The 21,094-nt window shown below is 48.5% G+C and overlaps 1 protein-coding gene across 5 annotated transcripts in view; it reads right to left on the reverse strand.

The window, feature by feature from the left end:
• The window catches only part of ASIC2 (acid sensing ion channel subunit 2), a 965,493-nt gene that overhangs the window by 48,006 nt on the left and 896,393 nt on the right, over nucleotides 1-21,094 (reverse strand). For all 5 annotated transcript variants that reach the window (XM_019732608.3, XM_074319706.2, XM_074319708.2 and 2 more), the window contains exon 3: nucleotides 11,919-12,046. In XM_019732608.3, the coding sequence (XP_019588167.1) occupies nucleotides 11,919-12,046 (128 nt within the window). The remainder of the gene's footprint in view (nucleotides 1-11,918; nucleotides 12,047-21,094) is intronic.

A 21,094-nucleotide genomic window follows, 5' to 3' on the forward strand; every position in this document is an offset into this window, starting at 1 on the left:
AAGCCTTAATTTCACCATCTGTAAGATGGGCACAGGGAAGCCTATCTTGTAAGGCAGTTGTAATGAGGCTGCCTAGATAAGGTAGCTGGTGCATGGCGCTCACTGATTACCACCATCACACTGGAGGTCCTGAGAGCTGAAGAACAAGGAATGATGGAGCCAACCGTGGTAGCTCCACTCAATGAACTGCGATGGGACGCTATGACTGATGTTATAGGGAGACACTTATGGGAAACCGTGCTGAGAGACAAAAGGAGAAAGTAACATCAGAGTCCAGTGAACAAACTGGACTAGAGATGATTGTTGGAATTTGCCCCACCCAAAGGCTTACTGAGAAGGCTCACACGCCATGGGCTTTGAGCAAATGAAGGTTATGAGGGGGCGAAACCATATGCAAGCAGGGCTATGAAGTCAGTTAGCAGAGAGCGAGATGGACAGAGGTAAAGTCAGTACTGTGGCCTCTGAAAGGAGAGAGAGAGAGAGAGAGAGAGAGAGAGAGAGAGAGAGAGAGAGAGAGAGAGAGAGAGAGAGAGAGAAAATGAAGAGAGAGCAACTCCTTGGTTCTGGGTTTCAGATACAAGGCATGTTGTCTTTGCTCTCTCTAAGCCCTTCTGCAGCCTGCAGTAACCACAGCCCCTTCCTCAGCTCAGCCTCTGAGATGATCTGCTCCCTACATCCCCAAGAGCCCTAGCTAGGGCAGAAACAAACAATAAAGTATACAGAGAGAAAACTGCAAGGAAAAATACCCAAATTATAACCATTCCTTCCTCTAAGTGGGGGTTCTATCAGATATTCTTCCTCTTTTTCTGTCCCCCCCGCCCCGGCCCCAAATTTCTTACAATAAGCCCTGGCAGCAGCTGCTGGCTCTGTTCTGTGCCTGGGGCTTGACCTCCAGAGCAGCCTGACTGCTCTGGCTGGATCACCCCCACCTGGGCTGGGTCTGTTCCTGCTGCTGGCTCCCTTCAGGCCAATTCATGGAGGTTTCGGGGTCCCAGTTCAGTTCAACTCAATTCAATAAACATTGACTGAGCCCCTATTATATACTGAGCACTCGGACAGGCACTGGGGCATGTGCGGGAGTAAGTCTTAGTCCCGGAGACAGACACACAAGTAAAAGACCTGGAAGGGCTGTACCCATTCATTCCCTTTGTAGTGGGGCAGGGGGATGGTGTCAAGCTAAGAGTGGGGACTAAAATGGAGAGCAGGGATATCCCTGTGATGTAGCTCAGAACGGAGGGTACGGAGGTAGGGAAGAGGATTGCTCAGTTTTAGGAGCTATGGAATGGTTAAGGACAGCTGTCAACCTAGTCCAACCTAACCAACCCAACACTGATCCAACCCACTGAGCTACTTAGGACCATCCCACAGGACAGAAGACTCCTATGGTGGCAGGCATTGAAGACACTCTTCAACGACCCTAGAGAACTGTGCACTCTGGTCCCAGACTTGGGCGGGGGAAAGAGAGGGGGCCTTTAAAAAAAAAGAAAACTAACTTCAAAAGCACACAAAAATCTTTACAAACGTTGCTTTTCCTAAAAGGAAACCGTCAGAATCAGGGTCTGGGGGAGGCTGTCAGTTGGAGAAGGTATTGCAGGATCAGCTTGGAGAGAAGGCTGTCCCTGGCTGGAGGGAGCCGCCCTCCATCCCCGCCCCTTATGGGAGCCTGTCTGTCTGTTAGACGTCGGCTCCAAACCATAAAACAGATTTGTAAAAGCTACATTATGCACGTCCTTAAAAACTTGCACATATATACACAAATGCATACTTGTTATAAATATTCAGGGATCCAGAAAAGTGAAAACTCTTGCACCTAAATTCTGTTCCCTTTCTCTTAGCAGCTCTCGGTATGGCATGCACCTTTCGAGAATGTTTCTGTGTGCTACTCTGCATACACGTGCATTTATAAATATACAGGTGAGTTTAGCGTGTGGTTATTTTTAATACAAATAGGACCACACTGTATGTAATGTTCCATAACTTGCTTTTTTTCATTTACCAATATGTCTTGAAAAATTTCCCCAAGGGACCTTCCGGTCCTCCTAACCCAGTTTAATTGTTGTCGGTGGGTGGGGGAAATTCATAAGCATTTGCCCTCTTTAATTTAATCATTCTCCTATAGATGAACATTTAAATTGTTGCTAAATTTTTGCTCTCAGAAACAGTGCTTCAGAAAAGATCTTTATCCATGCTTCTTGGGTACATTTATAAGCATATCTTTAGGACAGATTGCTAGAAGTGAAACTGCGAGATTGAAGGCAATGCCTGTATTTTAATGGATTCTGCCACGTCCCCACCCATCTCTCTAACGCAAACACTCTCCCACTTTACACTTCCCTGAGCAACTTCTCCAGTGAGGGGTGGCTTTTTTGCTGGGGTCTCGCTCTCCTTCTGCTTTTTTGCAATCTTCTTGGCTTTCCTACAGACCTTGGCCAAATGCCGTCATCGTCATCCTGTCCTTTGTCACCTTTGTGTCAAAGGTCCCATTTTAAGGACCGAGTGCTATTTCAAACTATAAAGCAGATAAATCAAGGAGTGATGACTCTCATTTGATCTTTTATTCCACAATAGGATCTGCTGCAGAGTTTGGAGCAATCCGTTAACCAACATTAAGTCTGCAATTCATTCATTCAGTTGTTCGTTCATTCATTCACTCCCTGATTCACAGCTTTAGGCCCTGTGCTTGTTATTTTGGAGCCCTGGCCTTCAAATGGCTTACACTCATTGGGTGGAGCAAGACATGCCAATAACTTGTTTTATTAGGTAAATTATATTAATAGCCAGTTGGCTGTTGTTTTAAATGCCCCCCAAAAGAGAGATCTCCGTAGGTGAGAGACAAGAGATGATCTGGGGATACAGCAGTCTAACAGATTAGCACTAAAGTGTACTAGCGCACAGCGAATGATAACTGGGGCTGTCTAGCCTGTTTGTCACGACAGAAACAAATGCAGGGACCTCTCTATCCCTGGGCTACAGTGGTTTTCAAGCGTGAAGGAGGAGGAGAGAAATAGGAAAGGGATGTCTTTACTAGGGCCCCCCTCCTCGTGCCCTTGCCAAGGGAGTATGACTGTCAACAAGGCTGTTTATATTCATTCATTCATTCATTCATTCATTCATTCATTCATTCTTGTTGATATTTCTAAAAAATTTGTTTGTGATGATCTAACCTTCCTAGTTGTCAGGAAAAAGATGAAACAGCTTTCAGCCTGCATATGGAAATGTCCTCTACAGACATTATTTTGTCCCTTATATAAAAAAAACCAAAAAAAACCCAAAAGCACATCACCAGCCAAGGCCACACTGTTCAGAGTTCAGATAGTGAGCTGCTCATGAATCAAAAGATAACGTGGTGTGGGGTAGCAGGACTCACCCACGGATGTTCTGATTTATGAACTTGTCTCCTGAGTAAGATAAAGCTGGTGAGTCAATGGACATTAGGTCCGAGGAGGAAATGGGCCACTGAGAGATAAGCGACTGGCTTCTGGTGTCAAAGCCTGTGCAGAGACATTCCAGGAGGAACCAGTTCTGCCCTGAGAGGTGCTGGTGAGGGTGGGTGCCACACTCTGGACCCCGACTGGGCTGCCATGTGAGTACCATTTCCGGCTTATTCTTTTCTCTATGGACCCAGTAAAGGGAACTTTTCTATTTGTTTGTTTGTTTTTGTTTCTAGTGTTAAGGACTATTTAATTTAGTTACATCATATCTGAAGGCTAAGCAGAACTTAAATGGATTGTACATGGTTGAAGTTAGTCCTCAGAGATCATTCTACAACATTCCATCCATCCATCCTTCCATCTAAGAATTGTAAGACTTAATATTTTCCCTTAGGACGTTTACAGTATACGGGGGGCATATTCTATAGACACACATAGCTCCTAATCTATGGATTGTTTGATTGTCTGCCTCTCCTGCTAGACTGTAAGCTCTGAGAACTAGGTCAGTCCTGTTCACGGCTACATTTCTCATGCCTAACACAGTGCCTGGCACATAGTAGATGCTCAATAAATGAATGAGCCAGCAGGAAATGATCCAGGAGTGGGGTAGGAAGCCTCCAGGGCTCTGTGTGGAGCAGCGTGTGGATGAGAGGGTGGCTGCTGGAGAGTGGTGGGATATAACCACGGGGAAAGGTGATAGCAGGAACCAGGGTGCGGAATTTGGACTTTATTCTCTGGGTTGGGAATGACATTAATGGATATCAAGCAGGAAAGTGACATGATAAATTAGGCTCTTTCTCTCTCTTTCAGACATTCATTTATTCATTTATTCTACTTAATGCGATTTATCAAGCGTCTTCTATATTAAATGCTGCAACATAAAAAAACAGAAATAAGATAAGGTCACATTCTGGTAGGGGAGATAGATAGATAAACAGATGATTATAATGTGTAAATTTTATGCTAGAGATTCATACAGAATACTCTAAGATGGCCTTCCAGAGGAAGTAACATTTGATCTGAGTTTCAAAGGACACAAATGAATTGGATAAAGAATGTCTGGGAAGGGTGTTGCTGGCAGGGAGTGAGAGGAGAGCAGCAGGTGACAATTGGGAATCACTGCACACAGTTTAGTCTAGCTGGTGCATTCGGTGTGAGGTTGTGGGAGTAGAGAGAGAGAGAGAGAGAGAGAGAGAGAGAGAGACGCAGCTGAAAAGGTAGGCAGGGGCCAGGGCAGAAAGGCCCATGAGGAGATTCCTGGATTTCATCCTGTGGGGACTGAGGGAGGGAGATGCTCAGATTTATAGCTTAGGAAGATCATGTTGATGCAGATAATGGATTGGAAAGGGGCAAGATGGGCAGCAGGGAGACCAGGGAGGCAGCTGTTGTTCTTATCCAGGTGAGGAATCCCTTTTCACCTAAATATGGGAAACAATGTACCCCGTTGATCATAGAGGGAATGACCTGTCCCACCTTCTGGTGCCTCCCTGGTGCTTTCTGGAACAGAACTGGAAGTTGCCATATTTATGCAGCTCCAGCAGTTTGGCAGTTTGGAAGTTGCTGAAGGCATGTGTAACAAATTCTCTCCTTTGCCTTGACGAAAACAACTGGGCAAACCTCCATTTCTAACAGGGCCCATGAAACACAGACATTAAGGACCAGGCATCTGGCTGTCAGATTGCCAAATGGGTCTTTTCTGATGAAAGGCACTCAGGAAGTTGTGTTTGGAAGCTTGAAGGGAGCCGTCAAAAGTAGGCGGGGGGGGGGGGGGGGGACACGCCACCCAACAGCTTGGCCTTTTTATTTGGGTTGGGGAATACTTTTGCTCATGTTGAGCCATGGAGGGATTCCCTTCAAATGAGGGACATGTGGCCAACCTATGTCACAGGCAAAGCCTTCGGCACTTGCAGGAGCCAACGGGGCTCCCACATTCTGCTAATGACCTAACCGGGGCCAGCAGGACACAGTGTTAGTTGGCCTTAATTTACAGCCCCAAATAGGCTAGTGGGCAGCTACTTGGTGCAGGGTGTGGTGTGACGATGGCTATTCTCATGGTACTTTGGCTACAGCTCAAGTGAGGGACCAACACAGAGTCCAGGTATGGAACTGGAACCATTCTGACACCCACTGGTTCCAAACTGGTAGCGAAAAGGGTTCTTGGTGAGAATGGGACACCTCCGGGCACTGATTTCCAACCCTGACTCCTGAGGCTGTTTCTGAGACCCTCAAATATAAACCCAGGGTCATATTCTCCAGAGAATTCCCCAAACAATGAGGTTGGTGGCCAACTGACCACCCAAGATCTCCAGATTCATTCTCAGGCCTACCAAGAAGCACAGGCAAGGTGGGTGCATAAATATTTGATGAATTACATGGATAAACAGTTAGAAAACAAGAATCTCCACCAGGCTCTTTGAGCAGTGGGTGGGAGATGACGAAAGTCTTTTGATAGCGAGTCACCACTGGGAGTCCTACCAGGATTAGCCTGGAATTTGGGGCAAAGGGTCTGACTGGTGCTGTCAACACTGAAGACAGTGTGTCTTGTGCTCTTACCACATGAAAGCCTCGGCTTTGCACTTGCACATAGTCCCACATTCCAGAGTTCTGTCCGGCCCTCTCATCTATCCCACCCACTCTCCTGTACACAGATAGCTTCCAGACCTCCATCTTTAGCCCTGACCCCTTTCATGAGCTCTTGGTTTTGATTAGCGTCTCTACGGGTGCAACCAGAAATGATACAGAATTCATCCTCTACTGCAGGCCGGCTTAACAGCCTCAGGGAGAAGGAGAGCCCTCGGGGCAGGTTCTAATGGCAGTTTTGGCCAAGGTGGGTGGGGAGAGGCAAGGCGTGCAGCTTCTGAGGGCTATTTGAGCACCAACTGCAGATCTGAGCATTAGCGCATTCATTCTTTCAACAACGCACATTTACTGAGCTCACCCATAAGCAGGGCATTGAAAATATCCAATCAGAAAGACACAGTCCTTGCTGTCAGGGAGCTTCCAGTCTATGGGGACACAGGACCGATGGAGGCTAAAGATGGAAGTTCCTCAGAGGCAGAAGGAGCAGTGGCACCCAATAAGTCTTACAAGAAGAGTGTTGCATTTCTTAGGAGTGTGACACAATTGCCCCCAAACCTCCTTCATCCTGTGAGCACTCCAAGGCCAGGAACAGGTCTTGCTCGTGTTCATGTTCCCAGCACAGTAGGTGCGCAGTGAATATTTGCTGCAGGAATAAATGCATGCACAGAGTGTAGTGTGGAGCAACTAGCTGCTCCCGGGGGAATGGCAGGATGGAGCGGGGAAGGTCTTAGAGACCACGACCTTTGAGCAGTAGTTGGAAATAGAAAGAGACCTTTGCCAGGGAAGGGATTCTGGGCAGTGGGTCCCATGGGTGCAAATGCACAGAGATTGGCATCCAAGAGCGGGGAGTATTTGGCAGATGGTTTTCCAACACTGAAATGTAGGGTACATGTCGGCCCATCACAGGCAGGTGCTGAGGCTGCAGAGGGGACAGGGCCTTGGATGCCATTCTGAAGGGCGGGGCTTTTGAAAACTCTAGGAAGTCTGGGAATTGAAGGGTTTCAGGCTGAGTAGCGATATGACCACTATATGTGGGGGCTGAGGAAAGGGCACTAACGACGAGCATGCCCAGAGCCTCTCTTCTAAAGTGAGGGCTGCAATTTATCCCAGCTCCTACTTCTCACAAGCAGGAACCCAGGTTCTGCCTCCCAGAATCCTTGCCACAATTTCCCTTAATAGCACCCCACTGCAGCTGGCATGAAGGAGGGAGTCACTGGCTGGCAGAACAGGGAGCGGGTGCAAAAATGCTGTCGGCTCAACTTCCACGTGATACCCGTGTGCTTGAGTGACACAGGCAGGGCCTCCCAGGCTGTTAATGCTGAGGCCCTTGCAGGCCAGCTAATGCAGTCAGCCCTCCCCTTCTGTGGATGGGAAACCCGGGACCCAGGGAGAAAAGCAACCAGTCCAAGATATCATGGCCCCAGCAGGCCTGGAATCCAGGTCTGTGGGCCCCCAGCCTGGTTTTCTCTCCACAGATAGATCTGGGCTCAAAGCTGAGCCCTGCTATTCCCCTCGCTATGTGAACTTAAGCAAGTTACTTAACTGTGTAGTTCTGTCATCTGGACCGTGCAGATCACAGTCTCTCTTTCAGGGTTGTCGCAGGGGATTAAGTGAGACAATGCATAGCCAGTGTCTCTGCAGCTTAATGCCTCGCAGGTAATGTGTGGCGCTGTACCACTTCGGGGGTCTGTGTTTGCTCCCAGCGTGGGATCCCACTGCCTGTCTCTGGTGGTGGTGGTCCTGGGGTTCTGCAGGGACTCCTGCAGCAGCTGAGCTAGCCAGGGGGTGTCTTTCTTAGGTTGTTCACGAAGGCAGGGGCATACCTTGGCTCAGTTGGGTTTAGGGCAAATACTGATTTAAAAAAGCAATCTTTGGTCTGGGTTACAGCCCAATGGTGTGTTGTTTTGGATGACAGAATAAAATGAAAAAATACTGAAAACAACAACAATGTGTATATAATTTTGCACGGGCAGGATGAGTTGTACGAGGCAAAAGTGCTTTCCCATTTACAAAGAGATTCATGGCAGGATTCCTGTAAGTCACCTGTAAGGCTCTCACACAGGAGTTAATTTCCCTGGTATGATTCACACCAACTTTCCAGGAAAGAACCTTCTATTCCCTAGTCTTGTCTCCCCTCCCGGTCTTCTTGCAAGACTCCCTTGAACTTTGAACTGAAGCAGCAGAATCTTAGAATGGGAACAACGTAGCCATCGCCGACTGGAAGACACACCCTGATTTTATGTGCCGCCAAGAAAGAAAATGCCCTGCCAATTGTACCTGTGACATGCGATTAATTGTGAAACCAATCCCGGTCAGAAATGTTAAAACATGAAAAAAACATGCATCTTAGAGCCAATGAGACACAGTGTCTGAGGCCCAAGGTCAGCTGGATAGGTCAGTACTAATGGCAGAGTGAATAGGTACACATGGGGGCCAACCCCCAAATTATACTTGGTTTCAAGTTATTGAATTATTATTTTTTTCTCTGTGAAAGAAACCACAGATACATAGGCTCTATGGGGACAGACACTAGCGCTGTTATGTTCAACACTGTCTCCCCACCATGTCACTCATACCCTGTTCCCCGAAAATAGGACCTAGCCGAACAATCAGCTTTAACGCATCTTTTGGAGCAAAAATTAATATAAGACCCAGATATTATATTATATTATATTATATTATATTATATTATATTATATTATATTATATTATATTATATTATATATCCGGTTTTATAGTATAGTAAAATAAGACCAGGTCTTATATTAGTTTTTGCTCCAAAAGACGCAGTAGAGCTGATTGTCCTGCTAGGTCTTATTTTCGGGGAAATGCGGTAATAGGTGTTCAACAGATATTTGCTGAACAAAATGAAAAATGAAACAAAGCCACATTGTAAAGCATGTGGAAAACTCAGAAAAGGAAATAAATCATTCATAATCCCCCCACTGTGGGTATTTTGGCTTATTTCCTTCGAATCTTATTTCCTATGAATATGCTCTTTTATATATATGTAAACCTAATGTATTATTAGATTTAGCTCCGGGATGTGTTTTTGTATTTCTCTATTAATATGAATGAAATGATAAAATGAGCCATGCGGAAATGCTTTGAAGACTGTAAAATGTTTAACCAAATATCTTATTATTAGTTATAATTATCATACCAATACGGAGATAAATGAGGCTGATTTTCTGCGATAGACTTCAAAGCAAACAATGAAATTTGCCCTCAGAAGCCTGGAATGGGTTATGTTCCTGCTCACCATGGGGAGTCCCTCTGTTTCACACGGGGAAGAGAAAGAGACTGAAGGATTATTCGAACTCATCAGCTCCAACTTCCCACCCAGCCCAGAAATTTCTTCCGTGTCACTCAGGGGGGGGGGGGACGGGGGGAGGTAGAAATGGGGGAGGAATAAGCACATTTCACAGGCTGATGACAACAGCAGCCTACAAAGAGCTCCCTTCTTTCCAACCTTCACAAGCGGGGACCAAGTGACACTGTGGGTTTCCAGGAATGCTGCTCACTTCCCCTGTGTGCTAATGCAGTAAGTCATTCATGACGGGGGTGGCAGTTACAGCCAACAAACCCCAAAGTCAGGTTGGCCTTGGAAGCCCAGTCGAAAATTTGCCTTTAGAGCGTCCAGGAATTCACGTACACAGCTAGTAACAAGTCTAATCCATGCCTGGGTCTTTGAAAAGAAGGAGGGTTTACTCCCACAACACTCAGATGGAAGGACTGACAAAGAGTCGCTCCTTGACCAAATGCTATCTGGCCTTCTCAACTAGGCCTATAAAGACCTGAACAAACATGAACAGTTTCTAAGAGCTCAAAGCCACATCCCCTAGGATGACTCTGCCCCACCCTCCACCCCCCACTGCCCCTTTAAGTCCCTGCCTGAGAATACTCAGAGCTGCCCAGAGAATTTACTATTTGTTCCTGTGAGAACCTGAAGGAAGACCGGGCCTCCGTCTCCGTGGGTTTGTGCGAGGATGGCAGCCCACCTTGGGAAAGGGCCCGTTAGCAAACTCAGATGGCTTTCACACAGACCAAGCTGTCCTTTCCACTCTTAGTAATTTTGCACGTCCCTGACTCTGCCAGAGTCTCTCTGGTCCCCCGCCTTCCTCCCCGATTCTCCTTTTAAAACACCTCGTCACCTCTGTCCTAATTGATGTTGAGTTCAGTTCACGCTGAATCCTCTTTCCTATTGCAATAAGTATATTACTGACTAAAATCTGTCCTTGGCACTTTAACTAGTGTCCAGCTTGGTTTGTCTTTGACTGTCCTCAGAGGCTGGCTGTCACACCTTGGCTAATAGCTCGGACTCTGGTTCACCCAGACTGCCGGTCCATTGGCACAGCACTCCTTGCCTTGTTAGGCGCGTTCTCATGCTTTTGTTTTTTATTTTATTTTTTTTCCAATTATGGTTGACATTCAATATTATATTAGTTTCAAAATGTATGGCATAGTGGTTAAACTTCTATATAATTTACGAAGTGATCCTCCCGATAAGTCTAGTACCCACCTGGCACTATACATCGTTAGTTATTACAATATTATTGACTCTATTCCCTATGCTGTACTTGACATCCCGAGACTATTTTTCTAATTCAAATCCTCAGCTCTGAACTTGGCTCCTTGCTGTCTCTGCTTCGTGCCCTCCTTCTTTGTCCTTAAGGATGAGGCTTTTCTGGGTGCACAGTTCGGTTCCCACTTTGCACACCTTTGCATGCTCCATTTCTGCTCACACTCCCTGTCTCAGTCTCAGGGGCCCAGAGAGGCTGGGCCAACCTCCCAGCCTCCTCTGCCTCTGCCTCAAAGCCGCCATCCCACCCCCTACCTGTTGCAGTGGAGGCTGACCTTGGTCTTTACCCACTTCCCAGTCATTAAGTACGGGGCACAGTTCCCAGAGATTCAAAAATATAGCGCGTGACAGATTTAAAACCAGTTTCTACTACGGAATATTATTTTATAAAATGGCTGAAGAGCTGTGGGCAGTACTAGACAGAAGATGACATTTGAGTCAAATTTTCAAAACGAGCTCAACTTGTAAGTGACGAGGGTATCTCTTTGCTGAGCGCTCCTTCACTGTTCTCCCTGATTCTCCCTTTCTCACGCCTGGCAGCAGGCACCTCCTACCACTCACTAACCTCGCTCTTTGCCCCAGGCCTCCCAGGGCCAATTGTCTTGGATGAGGTGGTGTAGGCCTCCCTCAGAGTCATAGTCTCTCCAGTTTTGTTTTAGGCAAACTGGGGATAAGAGAAAGAAAGGGTCCCTCTCTGCAGTCCTGCTTTGAGACTCGCTCCCTCCGGAGAATTCGTGAACATCTCCCTTCTAAGATGAGACTCGTAATAATCCTCACTCCATTGACATGAAGCGTGGACACGGCAGACCTGGTCCCTTCTCTGGTGCTGAATCAGAGCCAGCAGGCAGGAGCACATGCAAGAGCCCTCCTTCCACGTGAGCTCTATTACGAGAGAACGACGCCCCCTCCCTTTTCCTTTTTGCCGGCCACTTTGAATGATATTAACACACAGGATAAAACATGTCAAACCCTGGTTAGCAGTTTCTTTTAGCATCCACTGTCCGCTCAACCCACCGCCTCCCCAATATTTTTTTCCCCCCAGAATGTTCTGGGGGGAAAAACAACCCAACCAATTCAGTGAAAAAAGAAAATAAGCTGGATTTCTTTTACACCCAATTTTAGGACCCGACACATGGCACTGAAGAATTGGGTTACGGAAGATAGCCGACACTTTCTCCACATTCAAGGTGAGTCCCTTTACTGAGCTCAGCTGTGCTCCAGCCTCCCGAACCTTCCAGAATGGGAACCCCATTCCTCCTCCTAATACCTCTGCACGTGATCAGGAGAAGTCGAGAACCACCAACTGAGGGAGCCCCGGAACTTACCCTCTGCTCCTGTGTGGCCACGAAAGTCTGGAATCCCGGCGCCACCCCAAAGCCCAGCTCTTGGATGAAAGGTGGCTCAGACTGACTGTGGATCTGAACTTTCACTCCTGCTTCAAACGTCGTTTCCTCTGAAAGAACAAAAATGGACAGAACCATGGGTCAGACAACAGATGCTTATGGAGTCCTGGGACTGAAAAGCTCCAAGGGATGCCAGAGGGGCCATGTGGTTATCAGAATAAAAGCTCTCAAAGACATCCACCTCCGTATCCCTGGAAACTCTCAATATGTTACCTTCCACGGCAAAGGGGCGCTATAGATGTGATGCAGTTAGGGATCTTGAGATGGGGAGCTTATCCTGGATTATTCATGTGTCCCAATGTAATCGCAAGGGTCCTTGTTAGAGGGAAGCAAGAGGATCAGCGTTAGAGAAAGAATGGAAATATGCTGCTGGCTTTGAAGATGGAGGAAGAAGACACGAGCCAAGGGATGTACGAGGTCTGACAATTAAGCTCGAGAACTTGTTGCAACGATGCTGCTAACATTTTTTATCAGAGGGATTGTTCATTATGAATTTGTACCAACTGGACAAACACTTAACCAAGTTGACTATTTGGAAGTGCTGAAAAGGCTGCGAGAAAAAGTTAGATGACCTGAACTTTTTGCCAATGATTCATGGCTCCTGCATCACGACAATGCACCAGCTCACACGGCACTGTCTGTGAGGGAGTTTTTAGCCAGTAAACAAATAACTATTGGAACACCCTCCCTACTCACCTGGTCTGGCCCCCAATGACTTCTTTCTTTACCTGAAGATAAAGGAAATATGGAAAGGAAGACATTTTGATGACATTCAGGACATCAAGGGTAATATGGCAACAGCTCTGATGGCCATTCCAGAAAAAGAGTTCCAAAACTGCTTTGAAGGATGGACTAGATGCTGGCGTTGGTGCATAGCTTCCCAAGGGCAGTACTTCGCAGGTGACTATAGTGATATTCAGCAATGAGGTATGCAGCACTTTTTCTTGGATGAGTTTGCAAACTTAATTGTCAGACCTTGTAGGTAGCTTCTAGAAACTGGCAAAGGCAAAGGAATGGATTTCCCCTAGAGCCTCCAGAGGAAACACAGCTCTGCTAACACCTAGATTTTAGCACAGTGAGACCCATTTTGGATGTCTGGCCTCCAGACCTATAAGATAATAAATTTATGTTGTTTGAAGCTTCTAAGTTTGTGGTAATTTGTTTCAGTAGCAATCAGAAACTAATTCGGGTTAGTTAGGCCAACACTTTGCTTCAGTCTCCGAAACTACAGAATTGGATTATGATGTGAATCGAGCACCTTTATTTTATTTACTAACTTTTCTACCGGGTGTGAACTGAAGGCAAGGAGATCAGGAGGAAAATACGATGATACAGCACCGCAGTAGACATAAAAATACAGGGCTTGCCTGTATTGTACGCCACGTGTCTGCCCCTTGGAGCTGCAGGAGATGAACGATTAAAAGAGAAGCTTCTGCCTTCCTTTCTTCAGGAGGAGAAACAGCCCTTGGCAGTGGGAGGTGGCAGGGGTGGCAGAAGGTGATGGGATGGCAATGCCTGGTTCATCCTATGTTGGCACTCAGAATGGTGGAGAATGCACCTATGGGATAGGTAGGCCTTTATTGGGCTTCCTTCTCTGTCTTCCTCTTTCCAAACAGCCTGCAGACTGAGCTTTCCACAATGCAAGCCTGCATCGCTCTCCTGTGCTTGAAGGAGCCCAGGCACCATACCCCGCCCCTGTTCCAGCCCTGCTCTGGGCAGCCTTCTGCTTCAGGGTGCTACGGGGTCCAACCCTCCAGGGCTGCCTGGATTGGTTGTTACTGGTCCTTGCTCTGCACAGATGCACACCGATGTCCTTCTGCCTGGGATGTCTTTCTACCTCGTCCCCCTGACCATCCCCCTACTCCTCACTGAAGATTCAGCCCCCAGCCCCATCCAAGGCAACTCCTCTTGCTCTGTTGCATCCCACACACATGCCTGATAAAGCCTCGGCCACACCCTGTAGGAATCCTTTATCTGACCACCACACTCACAGGCTGGACCATCCTGGGGCCTAGTTCTGAGCTTTCTCTCTAGATCTCAAAGGTCCTGCATGGAGGGCCAGGCATCAGGAACGAGGGAAAGATGTGTCACTCAACCCTCACTCACTTATAATGCGCAAGGTCAATTTAGAGTGCAGCTCAAGCAGTGCTCTAGAAGAAGAGAGTGGGGACAGGATGGGTAAATGAAGGAGTGAGGGAAGAGGGTGCAGGATGGGGGTGGGAGAAATGGAGGTCAGATGTCAGGGAGTGATGGAGGGAGGGATGTGTCAGCACTGGGGCCATATATTGAGGGAGTTTAGGGACACACCCTAAAACTGGCACAGAAGAGAAAGGTGAGGAAGGAAAGGCTGGGGCCAGGCAAACGGGCAGGACCCACAAACAGCCTGGGGACCAGCGACCGAGGCAGGGGAAAGGGTCCAGGGACTGAGTGAGAATTCCAAGTTTGGGGGTACACAGAATAGTTTAGTAGGAAGACAGGGACTCGAGGGAGGGGTAGGTAGGCCTTTCATAGTCTAGATGAGGAAGGAGTCCTGTGGCTGACACAGGGTGTAGGCAAAAGAGACCCTCTGCCTTTCATCCTAAGTTTTGTGGAGAGGGAGAGAACCCCAGGTGATTCACAAACACCCTCCCCTTCCCTCCAGCAGTCAACAGTTCTGTGGTCTCTTTACCCAGACTGCTCTGTCCAAACTCCTGCCCCTGTGGCTGTGGTTTGTGTCCCTCTCGCCCATCGATGGTGACTGCCTCAAGAGGAGAGAGTGCTTCTTATTCGTTCCGGTACCCACTGCCTCTGTCAATTGGGGAGGAAGACTGTGGGGAGGAAGGATGGATGGGAAGAGGAGGGTGAGCCATCAGCTTTCAGCAGCTGTGTTTTCTAAGGCCTGCCCATGAACGGGGTTGAGTTGAGGCTGAGGCGCCCAAAGAACAGGCTCTCAGCTGGGGAAAGGAGCGAACGTGGAGTGATGGCGGGAGCGCAGGATGCCCGTGCATGGGTGAACTGAACGCACACTCAGAGGGTGGAACTGGAGAGATGCCAAAACGTATATTTCAGAGCTAGCTGAAGCTGGGCACCTGCGACAGCACTGGACTTAAAACACCTTAGAGCCAGTAAGATAGGCTCAAAGGAGGGGTCCTGTGGCTTACAGAGGAAAATGAAAAAGGAAGCCTTTCTGTCAGAAATGCTGTGAGTCATGGGCAAAGCAGACGAGCCTGCGGCGGCTGTGTCAGTGAGAGTTGCCCAAGACTAATCAGACGGGTAGGGTTTGTTTATTCCAGAAGTGGCAGGAACAGCGTAAAATCCTAAAGTAACCTTGCATCTTTACAAACATCCAGCGACTGACGGGCATGAGTGGAAGAGGGTGATGGATGAGGTTTCTCCTGTCTTTAGAACTTTTCAGTGGAACTTTCTGCCAAGATGGAATGGCCCACAATCTGTGCTATCTATCCAACATGGTAGCCGCTAACCACACAAAGTGTGACTGCTGCAACTGAGGAACTGAAATTTTAATTAGTTTACTAATTAGCTCCCCCCTTAGCTGTACTGAGGTAGAACTGACAAATAAAATTGTAAGGTATTTAAAGTGTGCAATGCGATGATTTGATTTACGTATACACGGTAAAAAGATTTCTCCCATCGAATGAACACATCTGTCACCTCCTATAGTTCCCCTTTTTCCTTGCTTTATTTGTCTTGAACTCAGTTTTAATTCATTCACTTAAATAGCCACATGTGGCTAGTGACCACCTTCCTGGGCAGTGTGGTTGTAGGACGCCAGCTGTGAGCAGACCCCAGCCCTCTCAGAGCGGTGGGAGGATGAGGACACCACCGCCCGGCTTTCCTAAGCAGTTGTCCCCATGGGTGTCTTGTCTGGAGGCCGTGGGTGATCCCGTCTGGCCCTGATTTTCCCAAAGCACCACTTAGTCTTACAACTCCAGCTGGAGTTTGTTTCTCTTCCCTCCTGGAACTGCCGTTGGCTTCCCTCTGTGGATTACTCTGCAGTTTGACAGTGGACAACAAAACCCTCTTCTAGGCCCTGCCCCCTACCTCATCTCTGTTTCCCACGTTCCCTGGACAGGGCATGTTATCGGTGCGTATCTAAAGACCCAGTGTAAGAGCTGAAGTTATAAAACATAGATGTTAGAGCCAAAGGCTCAGGCCGTGTACCGAGCTTCTCAAACTAGAATGCACATTGAAATCACCTAGGGAACTCTAGGTGACGATTCTGGGGACCCAACCCTAGAAATTCGGATTTGGTTACTCTGGGATGGAGTCTAGAAATCAGCAATTCCAGGGATTCTGATATGGGTTATCTGAGGCCACACACATCGGGCAGGTAGCGGTCTAGTCCACTGAGGGGAAGTGACTTGCCCAAGGCCACATAGCAAGTCAAGAGCAGAGCAGGGGCTAGGTGCTGGCTTAATCAGCACTCTTTCTACCCCGCTGGGGCTGTGGTTTATTTCGTGTGAGCCGATGCTGTGCTTCATAGCTCTGGGGTTCTGAATGAGGGTTGGAGAGAGGGAATACCTTTTCCATTGTCACATTCCTTCAAGCCCCAGCACAGGGCCTGGAAGAGAGCAGAGCTCAGTAATTGTTTGTTGAATGAGGCAAATGAGTGAGGAAGTGTCCTTTGCTGAATCTACCGTTCTCTGCCCTTAGACCCGCTAGGAGTCTGCTCAGAGTCTGACTGGACCCTGGGAAGCACCGGCACCACACACCACCCAGCAACAGGCTCCCTCCCACGTCGCAGGACTCAGGAGGTCTCATCCGCTGAGATGCAGGTGGGCTGCACACAAAACAACAGCAGCAACCACGGTGGTAGCACCCACACAATTTTGGGGTCCCAGTGTAAAATGAAAATGTGAGCCCTTTACTAAAACATCATTGAGTTTTAAGACTCAAAATGTTCTGCACTAGCAGAAATTAAACCAAGAGGTTGGCCCTTCTGAGCATGGGGCCTGCCCAGGTCATGCGTCCAGGAAGGCTGCCTGGGCAATCACCCAGATTGGTGCTAGACAGAATTCCTCACATTCTCATATTCCTCTCACCACTCTATGATTCAACACTGAGCTGCTTCAAAGAGTGTAGGCCCCTGGTGCAGGGAAGGATTTGTTTACACATCATGAACACCAGGATTCCAAGGCCCAGAGAGCGAGAGAGAGAACAGAGAAAGGGGAAGTCACTACACACGCAGTGTTAGGAGACCTAGTTAATTGGGACCAAGCGGAAACCCAGACAGCTTAATAGGAAAGATGATGTTGAATCAGGATGAGGGTGGTAGGGCACGTTCAACCCACAGAGGCTGAATCTCTCTTTCATTTTTCAGGGGCACGGCCAAGGCCGCACGAGGTGAGGTCTACAGTTTGGAGTGTTTTTTGCTGGTGCAGAGAATATTTGAGGGCACTGCGGGAAGAACCAGGGAGGGAACTGTGGGCAGAATGCATAACAGGGCAGGGAAAGTACATGGCAATAAAAGAAGCTTAAATCTTTAATCTTTGCAAATTACAGGAAACAAGCCGAGGAAATAAACACTGGAGAGAAGTAGGCAGGGAAGCTGCTCTGAAAATCCGGAGAAATATTCTAGGCTCAGGCAGGGATGAGCTGATACAAAGCAATTTCATGTTGGACGAATCTGACTTTATAACAGTAGCTGGGATAACTAGCCTGAGAGGAGAGGGTGAGAGGGAGACCTGCCGTACGGTGGTGATCTCAGCGCAGGAAGCTTCTGTTTGTCCATCCCCTGGCTAAACTTCTCCACTGTGCTCTCTCCCTGGGAGCTGCACTTGTAGAGACCACTGATGGGCTTCCTTGTTTTCTGGCTTCTGGTTGGGTTCAACCCAGGGTGGCCCAGGTAGGAAACTGGAGGAGAGAGGAGGGTCAGGCTGGGATATCCAGTCTCTCGATTCTATTTTCTGGGTCGTGGCAGATTAGCTTCACATCACCTTGGAAGGCCACAGCTCTGGGTTGGGGGCCCGGGAAGAGCTTTTCATATTGCATTCTCTCTGGGTTCTGAGACCAGCTTGCTGCCCTCTTTCCTAGGGTTGGTATTGGTTCTCCCCATTACCTTGGACACTACACCATCTCATATTGCCTTCCCTAAGCCTTGCCCACATCTTTGTAAACAGTCCTTCAAGAAGTTTTCCTTGTATTACCCAGGCTCCGGATGCTGTTCATTTCCTGTCTGGGTCCTAATTGGTAGAACCCCCAGAGGGCATCTATACCTAACCTCTGAGAGACAGCAGGAGGGTGCTCTGTGGCACCATTCACTGTGTCTGACAGCCATTATTGTGCTTGAGCACTTTTAGGGATGGAGACCTCACTACCTGAAGGGCCAGACCATGGTTTTCCAAGTTCATCCTTTTATTATGTGCCAAACTTCCTGCTTAGAGATCTTACCCCTGCTCCTAGGGCCACCCCTCTTCCACTTGACACCCCTTCAAGAATCTGAAAATGCAAACTGTGACCATCAGAGTCCTCTTGTTTCCATGCTAACCTTCCCCAGTAGAAATGACCCCCATGAGTCTTCTTTTTTGGAGGCCTCATTAGCGGGGGTATATTTGGGGACATGCCTGGCCTAGGCAGGCTTCCATGGGGAGGGGCTCAAGACCTTCTCCTCATCATCCCCAGTACAGCCAACTGCCTGCATGGTCTGTGGAGTCTCTGGGCGTCCACCTCCCACACTGAGTCGGGACAAGGTGGGGACAGAGCTTTGGCACCCAGAGACAGAGTGCCCTGTTCCCAAAGGAGTGAGCCAAGCAATGCAAGACAGTGGCAACGCAGGTCCCTTCAACCTGGTGGGTCAGAACTGGAGAGGGGCTAGGACAGCTGGTTAGATGTTTGGGGCTCTTGGGTCAGGCAGAGTGAGGTCAACTGCAGCTCTGTGCCCTTTGTCAAGTTATTGAATCTCTTGGAGCCTCATTTTTTTCTGCAAAGTATGCAGAATGGGTTTGAACATTATAATGGATCCTTCTTCATAGGGCAATTGCCATTGCACAGGGAGCCCTTACCACAAGGTCTGTTTCTTAAGAAGGGCTCACTCATCTGTAATGCTATCATCATCATCATTAATTCAGTGTTTCTGGCTTTCCATGCAACCCACTTAGATCAGCTGCTGTGTCACATTCCTCTTTCCTAATGCTAGTCCCTCCAACTCAGCTGGCCTTTCCTCTCCCCTTCCATCTGGTTGACCCTTAATCTTAATCAGCTTTACTGTCACCACCTCCTAGAAGCCTTCCCTCCATTGGGTGTCCTAATTCCTTGTACTTACCATTTCCACAATTGGTTCTCTCTCTCTCTCTCTCTCTCTCTCTCTCTCTCTCTCTCTCTCTCTCTCTCTCTCTCTCTCTCCCTCTGCACTAACACTTAGAGACCCCCTGGGAACAGACAGGGTCAATGCTGTATTTATGTTTACATGCATAATGCCCGGCACTCCGCAGGTGTTCAGTAAAATGCCTGTTGAAGTGAGTGAAACTGCATGGCTGACCTCTGAGACTCACAGAATCCTAGCCTCCTGGTGTTATAGATGAGCCACAGAGGTTCTGAGAGGGCAGCAGGTTTGTCTGGGTCTCGTGGTGAGTTTGTGGCCAAGCTGGGTCCACAGGAGCCAGCTCAGGACCCTCTGCCACAGTGCCTAGGCAGCAGATGGTGAATAACAGACATGTGGGTGGCTGTGGAGGGGCTTGAGGCCAGGGCTCATGGGGGCTGTGCAGGGGCAGCAGAGACTGCCTGTGACACTGCCCTGAAGGCGCACAGCTGGTGTCACTGTCTTGTGTGACTGCTCTCTTCCTGGTCAGTGCTGAGCATGAAATCACAGTGGCTTTACCATGGGGACTTATTTATCTTCTGGGTCTCGCTGTTCCTCATGATCAGGGGGAAAGGCCTGGAGTGTTCAGGTTCATGTTTCAGCGGCGGAGGGGCGGGGGGGGCGGGGGGGGCCCCATCAATCAGCTGCCCTCTCCCTCCACCCCTTCCAGTGGCTTCTCTGGCAGCCACTAATGACTCAATGCTGTGTCATAGCCCTGCAATTTCCTGGGAGCTGAAAAGTGTGTGTGTGTGTGTGTGTGTGTGTGAGAGAGAGAGAGACAGAGACAGAGACAGAGACAGAGAGACAGAGAGACAGGGAAGGAGAGAAGGAAAGAAGAGAAGAGAAGAGGGAGAGAAATTGGGCACATTGCTCCATTTCCTCTTATTTCCCTAAAACCTTAGAGTACACAGAAACAGCAAGAAGGAGCTGAACTTCCTGAGGGCCACACATGGAGCTGGGTGCTTTCCACCGTTCCACGTTTATGCCCGCATTCCTGGGGCAGTAACTACTGAACGCCTGCCGTGAACATGTGCCATGGGTCAAGGCGCAGGGCTGCAGCAGAACCAGGCAGAGCCTCTGTCCTCATTGAGCTCACGCTCTGGTGGAGGGACAGACAATCAACAGGGCCAGTGTAGCATCAGGCCAGAGGTGGTAAGTGCTGGGTAAGGGCAGCGGGGAAGAGGCTAGCACGACAGGACAGAGCAGGGCTGCTGTGACTCTTCACATGGGAATCAGGGCAGGTTTTTCAGGGTGATGGTGTTTGCATAGTGACCTGAATGAAGTGAGCAGGTGAGCGCCGGGATGCCCCAGGGAAAGCATTCCAGGCAGAGGCAACAGCAGGTGCCACAGCCCTGGCACAGGTACGCACTTGACCTATATAAGGATAGCAGGGATATGTTCAGAGGCCACATGATCATCTCATTACTCCTCACAGTGACCCCTCCAGGTAGGCTTATCGTTAGACCCCCATTCTACAGGCAAGGAAACAAAGCCTCAGAGAAGTCAGCTGGCCCTACCATACCAAGCACACCCAGGCTCGAACCCTGGTCGTCAGTCTCCATCCAAAGCCCTGCTCTTTGCCCTCTAATACCTGGCCTCACTCCAATGCTTTGTACCTTGCTAGTGTCACTGGTCACATTCCCCATTGGGTCGGGGTCCTTTGGGAACTTGTAGGCCCGGACCCTGGGCCACTCAGCTTTGAATCCCCTACGTGGCAAACAACAATACTGGCACATGTGTGGTAAGCTTTGGGGTTTTCCTAGATTTCATCTTCCTGGGTTCTCCTCCCAGCTGTCCTGAG

Source organism: Rhinolophus sinicus, chromosome 12, assembly GCF_057876585.1.
Source record: "Rhinolophus sinicus isolate RSI-liver-muscle chromosome 12, RSI-T2T, whole genome shotgun sequence".
Taxonomy (NCBI): Eukaryota; Metazoa; Chordata; class Mammalia; order Chiroptera; family Rhinolophidae; genus Rhinolophus; species Rhinolophus sinicus.